Source organism: Mesitornis unicolor, unplaced genomic scaffold (assembly GCF_000695765.1).
Source record: "Mesitornis unicolor isolate BGI_N332 unplaced genomic scaffold, ASM69576v1 scaffold22226, whole genome shotgun sequence".
Taxonomy (NCBI): domain Eukaryota; kingdom Metazoa; phylum Chordata; class Aves; order Mesitornithiformes; family Mesitornithidae; genus Mesitornis; species Mesitornis unicolor.
The window spans coordinates 71,191-79,338 of NW_010191986.1; the positions used below are offsets into that span (position 1 = coordinate 71,191).

At 46.8% G+C, this 8,148-nt stretch overlaps 1 protein-coding gene across 1 annotated transcript in view; it reads right to left on the reverse strand.

Moving 5' to 3' along the window:
• CACNA1G (calcium channel, voltage-dependent, T type, alpha 1G subunit) overlaps window positions 1-8,148 on the reverse strand; it is a 98,187-nt gene that overhangs the window by 61,416 nt on the left and 28,623 nt on the right. Inside the window, exons 10-13 of the mRNA XM_010186923.1 lie at window positions 3,940-4,091; window positions 3,219-3,404; window positions 1,963-2,077; window positions 1,552-1,707 (exon numbers count right to left, since the gene is read on the reverse strand). Of these exons, the coding sequence (XP_010185225.1) occupies window positions 1,552-1,707; window positions 1,963-2,077; window positions 3,219-3,404; window positions 3,940-4,091 (609 nt within the window). The remainder of the gene's footprint in view (window positions 1-1,551; window positions 1,708-1,962; window positions 2,078-3,218; window positions 3,405-3,939; window positions 4,092-8,148) is intronic.

Sequence of the window (8,148 nt, forward strand, 5' to 3'; positions counted from 1 at the left end):
TGCAGCGCATGAAGCTAGGGCATGGGTTTACAGGAATTACACCATGGTACCAGCTGGCCGCCAAGCGAGCACGGTATCAACGCCTGCCCAGGGACATGCGCGGGGCTGGGTGTGCGGGAGCGGAGCATGGCAGCGGATGTGCACGGGGATGCTCAAGAGCGAAAAACCAGGCTGAGCCAAGGAGCAGAGGTGTCAGCCTCCCCTGGGGGGCAGGGGTTGGAAAAGGAGCTGCTGCATTGAAAGACTGCGTCCTTTTCTCTAAGGAGAGGGTGCAGCAGGTGATCCCCTGCTTCAGCAACCTTCAGAGAATCAATTTGCCAGACTGAACAGACAAAGGTTCTGTTTCAAAGCTGTCGTCACAAGGAGACAAGGTGCTTTTTACCTCTTCTCGCTCAGGCAAGGAAACATTGTGCTATTCGGGAGGACCTGGCAGTGACCTTCCCTTCAGCTTGAATGGCAGGGGGGGATTTACAGACAGAAACAGCTACAACAATAACAACTGAAAAGAAAGGCACTGACATGGAGAGAGACGATACAAAAAATTAAAAAAAATGTTTCTTCTTGCTATCTCCTGGTATGGGCTCCATTAATTTAACTCTAAACTGTGCTCTGAAAATAGTAATGATAATAAAAATGGTTCTGTGCATAGCTATTCATAGGGTGGTAGGATATTATGATAAACAAGCAACAAATCTTAAGTATTAAGTCACCCCAGAACACTTACAGAAATCAGAGGCAGCATGTGCACAGCCTGTACAAACAGATCCCGGTGAGCAGTTTTAGGTGATATTTACCCCTCCGCACCCCTGGGCAGGGTGTAAAGGTCCCCTCAATTTACTGACAGCCTTGGCCAGATGGACAGTTTCTGCAGAGAGCAGGTGGGTATCACAGGTTCCCCGCTCTGGGAACAAGGTGACATGGTCACTCGCTCCAAGCTGGGCATTTGGGAAGGCAGTAGGGATGAAGACAGGGTTTGGTTCAACCCTAAGTGTCCCCCACCCCTTCCATGAAAGCCTCCGGCAATCTGGGATGTCTCACGGAGATCCCCAGCCTGAGGAAGCAGCCTGCAGAGACCAGAAATCCTGCACTGTAAATGTTCAGAGCATTGCAGGGCTGGAAACGGGAAGAGCTCCATGAACACATATCATCAAAAAAAAGATAATCGTGTCACTAATCTCTTACCAGCCTGCGTAAGTTTTCAGGAGGGGCTTTTAATCTGGGTGACAAACACAGTGAGAGCGGTTTCAAAGACACTGTCATAGCAGCGATCCCATCCGCAGTGCCTGAGTCACCGCTGAATTCCCACTCCTGCATTAATGCTAACAATGCTTTTCATTTAAGCCCTTCATTTAGAGGGCTTGCTGTATTAAATTGCACCATAGCTAAGGAGAAAAAAAAAAAAAAAGACAAAAAGACAACCTAATTTCCCCCCCCTTCTTTTAATGTACCGCTCTTGTAAACGTACTGCTGTCCATCACAGAAATCAAATTCCAGCATCTGGAGGCTCTGAAACTCTAGAAGAAAGCAAAGGCACAAGCATGAGGACATTACCTCCGTCTGGAAACCCTCTACCAGGATGGCCACCAGCAGGTTAAAGAGAACATAATTCCCAAATGTCATCAGAGCGATGAAGTAGAGAGCAGCCCAGGAGGAAGTGGATGCCATGCCGTTGTAAAGGACCTTGTTCCAGTCTTCCTGGGTCAAAATCTGCAGAGCAAGGGTATCAGGAAAATGCAGATACCAGGGGATTACATGCCATTCCCCCCTCAGCCTCTACTCATGAGCTTTCTCCTTTATTCTTGAAAAAGGTCTGAAACCTCCTGTGTTCCCTCACCTGTGGTTTCAGGTCCCCTCCCTTCCATGGCAAGGAGCTTCACTAAGCTCTGTCAGATGATTTGGAACACAACCCCAGCCCTTGAAGCCCCAGAACACCCACAAGTTGTGGCATCTTCCCTTTGGTACCTGGAAAACGGTGACAATGGCCCAGAGCAAGGAGTCGAAGTTCTTCCTGTCAGGCAGCGTGTCGCCGTCCCGCTCTGAAGCAAACTTACAGCCAAAGAGGTGCATGCCCAGGATGCTGCATGGGAGGGAAAGCAGGGGCTCAACATCAGTCTCCTATTAAAAACTAATAATCATACAGCAGGCCTGACTGTGTCTCCTGATTTTGCCTGGGCAATTATTTTTATTTTTTTTTTAAAGATGAATCATTCGTTCACTGAAAAACATGTCTCACGCAAACCAGCAAATTTGGGTCAAACCTGTCAAAGAGTTTCAACCGAAAAGTATGCCCACTCCTCCTTTATCTTCCTCTTTGTTTTTAATTTTTAAGTCAAAACATTGTCTTTCAACATTTTCCAAACAAAATGTTTTGACTTTCTGTTTTGCAATGACACATTCTCAGCAAAATATGCTTAAATTGAATTAGGAAGACAAAAAAGGCTTCTGTGAAATGCTTGAATGAGACATATCAGGGGACCTGAAACAGCTTTTTCAATTTTGACAAGAAAACAGAATACCTTTCATTATAGATTGATACTAAAAGAATAATTTGTTTTCCCCTGCTCTTGGCCAGTAACCTGAATAATCAAATTATTTACAGCTCTTCTGAACACCACATCTGCAAATGGTGGCTTTGGAGTGAAACATCTCAGTGGTAGGAGGGACATTTTTCCATGTAAGAGGCCGGCTTCCTTCAGCCTTCCCGGTGCCTGGATTGCTGGGACATCAGGGTTGGTCATTACAAGGAGGAAAGCTCTTCTCAAAATCTAAACCAAAATCCAAAAATTCAGTGCTGTTCCCAGCCTATTTCTAATGTTTCCACTGCAGAACCTCACTTCTCAGAAGAAGAGGCCATGCAAGAGCACCAGCACCGCCATGGCTGACTTTATTTTAGGAACTCTGCCCTCTCCTTGGCAATATGTTTAGCACCAGGCTTTCTGCTAGTCAATAAATAATGGGATAATCTTGGGGTGATGTCAAGGAATCATCCAGTTGAAAGAGTTTCCTTGTGAATCATCTTGCAAAGACAGACATCTCATTTGGCCAGAGTTAAGAGAATTTAGGCAGGGCAGCAAGCTCTCGCTAGCCAGCAATGCTGCTCCTGGGACCATTCAGCTCAGCCATGTCCTGGTGTGGATTCTTACATCTCCCTCACTTCACTGTGGGATCCCACCTAAAACCCCAGAGCAACCTCAGGACTGGGAATCAGAAGCACTTACCTAAAGATGAAAATGAAGAGCATCAGCAACATGCAGAACGTGGCCACATTGTCCATGGTCTTCATGAGGACTACGAGCTGGCGCTGGAGGGCTGGCATGAAGCGGACCAACTTCAAAACTCGCATGAGCCGAAAGGTCCGCAGGACCGAGAGCCCCCCACCTTGCTGGCCCACTATCTCCCACACACTGAGGGAGGAAAAAAGGTCATTGTAGGATGAGGAGACAAAGCCTAATGCAAAGGCATGGAGGAAAGGAAGCAAAGGGAGGGTGAAGCTCAGAGAGAAGAGGGATGGAAAGAGGGCAGAGACACACTGACAATGCCCCAAGTGAGCTGGACTCCATCCAGGCTTGCAAAGAGCAAAGTCCCACCAGAGGGTCAAAACCATGCCTGCAAATCAGTGGCTGAAGCTGCAGGGGCAAATACAGCCTTTGCACATGTCAAAAAACCAGAGAGCTACTTCATCGGGCACTGGTTGTACCATTGGGATCCTCAGCTTTCCCAGGATGTTGGGACTGATAGCCTTCTGCTTGGGTTTCTCTCTAAAATGACCATAAAATAACCCCAAGATACGCATTAGCAATTGTGTCTAACCGCATCAATTTACAGCAGAGAAGTATAAAGTGTCATAGGAAGGTATTTATGCTGACTCTTCATTGCTTTCTGTTTAATTAAACAGCCATATGAGGGAAAACATACATAAAGCAAGCTCTAGGTTTGTACCTAATCACCACAATGATCCCATCAAAGATGTTGTATGGATTCTTAATGTAGCCAAAAGGACCATAAACAAGGACTTTCAACAGCATCTCCAGGGCAAAGAGGCTTGTGAAGACAATGTTGCTGATCTCCAGGGCATTGGTAAGCTCCTCTGGCTAGGAAAAGAAGAGGAAGAAAGGGACACAGTGAGCAGCACAGCTCCATACCCAAAATTAAACCTGGAAATACAAGCTACTATGAGTGCAGGAACACCAATGCTAATGGTGTAGTGAGAAAATAGCAATAGCACACTCAAAGGCCAGGTGAAAGAAAAATAATATCAGAGTATTTAAGGTTTATACACCTGTTGTAAATTGAGAGGGTAAATCCAAACACGGACTTCACATTAATCGCAGCTTTAGTACTGCCTCAGGAGGTTTATGTACAAGTAGACGGTACCGACTCCTAATGCTTCCACATCCTCCAAACCAATTCTCCTTATGCAGAAGAGAAGGTCAGATCATTTTCTCACATAAATATCCTTTTAAGGCCTGTCTTTTTATTTAGTATCTCATCAAAAGACTTAAGCTAAGATTTTCAAATGCAGAGACTTGAGGTGCTATAACTGGAACAGCTCAGAAAACCTCATCATCAAGAAGCCCCAAATACGGCAACTGAGGAAGGGCTCGATCCTGGCAATCAGACTGGCAATCTAAAAATAGAGGTACAAAAAAGCTCCCTAACAAACATACTTCCTGTAATCTCAGACCTAAATTAATACCTTTCATGTTTTTCTAGCATATTTCACAGAGGGTTCCCAACAATGCCTGCAGACACCCAGCACTGTGCTTTCCCTGACGGGTGGGCGGGCATTATTGAAAAACATATGGCAGAAGACAAAAACCGGTGGTGTAGTCTGTTTAGGATCAGTCAGCAGCAAAGACAGGAGCAGAATCTGCAATAGCAGATCCCTTCTCCCCATTTAACCCTGATACACAGCCACAACTGCATGATTCTACTTAAAGGCTTCACTAAAATCAAGAGACAACGTCCTACTGGAAGATGACTGTGAGGTCGAGTCGGTGGCGCTGAGATGCCCCACAGGGCAGGGGGTTGGCACAGTTCACTAAACACTTTAGCACGCTGGGTGTTGGATCCCTCTTCAGGGTAATTTGGCACTTGAATCACTCAGATACTTCTCTAAACCCCAGAGCAAAACCACCCGTGGCTTTAGATGCCTGAACACCATGGTGGGTTACTGCCAGATGTGCAGGTTCATGGCAGCTGTACTGTGAGAAGCCAACTTGACAGCTTCCATCACTTATACGAAACACCTTCAAGGCTGGCCAAAAACTTCCTACAACAGAGCAGGAGCTGACACGCTGTGGCACAAGCTGTAGGGTTTGACATGAGGCGACTCAACCCCAACCCAACCCCATGGGAGCCAGGAGAGGGGATGGCTCAGGGGCAGGGTCAACACTTGATCAACTGCATTTCAGAGCTCCAAGAAACTACAGCAATCAAAGGCTTCACGGATAAATATACAGATGACAAATAAACAGACAAATCCATGTGGGCATTCGACTCTTTCTCAAGGTTGAAGTCTCTGGGCAGAGCTGGCCAAGCCCTTGAAGCTTAAGTTCCTCCAACCCAGTGCAATGGCAGATGGGGACCCAAAATGGGTCTGATGTTACCTCAGCATGGCAATGCTGGTAACTTGCACTGATATGAGACGGAGCTTGTGATGACAAAGCAATGGCCACAGGATAGCAAAGGTGAAAACAGCAGCATTTTTTTTTTAAAAAGTAATAAAAAAGAGAAAAAGGGACATTGAACACTTCCTATACCTCAAACACCCTTGCTGAAGAACGGATCCCTGGGCTAGAGTTTGCCAAACACACATCAGACACACAGCCCAAATCACATCCTCACTGATCTACAGCTAAAACACAATTGCTCCAGCTTCCGATATTAAACGTAGCCCTGCTTTAAATCATATACCTATGGGAACATTCAGACACAAAGTAATAAATAGACTGAGAACTTATATGTCAGGCTGCACCTCAGGACAATTTCAAATAGCTGAAAGTCTACATTAGTCACAAAAAAAATGCCAACTCATTCATGAGTGCCCCGGTGCCAAGGCAAGCTGTGCTGTTATCATTACCACAGCAATACTGCTGGAAAAGAAACCTGTTCCTGGAAGCTTTCCTCCTCATCCATCAGAGCTGCTAACCAGGGCCCCAAAGACAGATTTCCACCCTTGGTTCCTCCTCTGCAACTGTGATGCCAAATCCAACCTGCCCTGCAGGCACAACCTGGTGAAGTCTCTCGAGGCGCCAGCGGTGCCCGGCATCTCCCGCAGCCATGGCATCCCTTCCCCGCAGGGGTGACACAGAAACCCCAGCCAGCCCCAGCAGGGATGTCACGTTAATAGTGTGCATTAATGAAACTTTGCATTTTGCCAACACTCTCTGATTGGAGGTGTTACTGGGATGTGTAAATCCGGATGGGAAGAGCTGGGTGCCCTGAGGAGCCACGGAGAGAGCAGTGCTCACTCTCCAAGGCCTCCCAGCATGCACTGGAAGTGTCATGATCTCCCCCAGCCCCTAAAATATCCCCTTCCAGCCCACCCAGATCATGAGAGCCCCAAATACCATCAGCACAGGGTGACTATGGGTCAGATTCATCCCTGCTCTCACCCTGCTTTACCCCCCGAAAGGTGCCTGGCCCCCCACTCCTCCTCCTTTTCCACTTCCCTCACAGGAAAGTCTTTTTAATATTTGAGATATTGGGCTTCTATAATAAAAATGAAGAGTGGGATCTCCTGAACCAGAGGTGAGAATTAATATTCAAAAATCTAAGATTAATGGCCAAAAGAGGTTGAAAGCCAGGGGAGAAGGAGGGTCCCAAGGGCAACCAGGAGCTCTGCCAGGGGAGGGCAATTTGCTGGAAGCACCAGAACTGGCTGAAATTCAGGAGTTATTTTGCTTTGGGAAACAACACATCCCTAAATAGTTGAGCTGGGGCGAGGCGAATTACCCAGAGGATTTTTGCAGCTGGCTGTGGAGCATTCTCCCCCGAGCCCCTTTTCTGGGGGAGGTCCCCGGGGCGGCTCACGAGCCCCCTGAAACAGTGCTACATCCCTTCCAAGGGACGCATCCCCACAGCTCATCCATGGGGCACCCACCCGGACCCCTGCCATGAGCACCGATGGGAATTATCTATAAAAACGGAGGTGGGCTGATGTAGTGATCCTGTCAAGGGGATCACAGCCAGGCTGTGGGCATTCAAACACTTCCAAGAATGCCAGCTACGGGATTTCCAAGCAGCCATAGATGCACAGAAATAATAAAACTGTTTATCAAGATGCTGCTGCTCTAGAGAAATCACAAACATCTCTGAGGCATCTTTCCTTAGACATCATTACAATACAGAAGGAAAGCGGCTTTTCTCTCCCATGGGTCATCCCATCCCAAACAGGAATGCGGTTTCAGAATTGGTGAACTGAAACATTCTGTGCCCAACATTTTGAAAGCTCTCCCCCTCCATTTCAGTCCCTATTCCCTTATCCATTTGCTCTGTACTGTAAATCAACTGAAATTAAAAAACATAAATAAAAGTCAGCTTGAAGAAGAACATGGAACTTTTTGTCTCCCAACTGTTCAAAGGGACATTTCAAATATCTCAAAGTATTTCAATATTTTTGTTTTTCAAAGCCCGTTCACTGAAACCGCTCTCCTCCCACAAACAGCTTCAAGTCTGATAAACTGCCATTTTCTGACAATAACTGTCTAATCAGAACAACATTGACCAGCTCTAGACATGATGTATCTGAGAGAGTCACCTACACACAACCAGCACATAGGTCCTCGCCGGTAAAATCAAGCAGCTTTCCCCTCCAAGGGCCACCACACAGCAGCCCAGGGGGAGGTAGCATCCTTCCTGTGACTAAATTATGTATTTGGAAAATGCACCCCTCCAGGACCCACTGTGGGAAGGGCATTTTGCAGGGAAGCAGGGGTTTCTTTGCAGCACAAAGCCTCCTGCCCACCACCCCCATCACAGCACGTCTCCCAGCCTCGGCTTCCCCATTAAAAGAAGAGTGTGCTAATTCTCTCATCAGTAGCAGCAGTGACTAATTAAAAGGAAAGCATCCTGTGATTAAACAAGCAACACCCAGAAAGAGCGAGATATAGGTATGATTCAGCTGTGGCATGAAACACTAGCTCT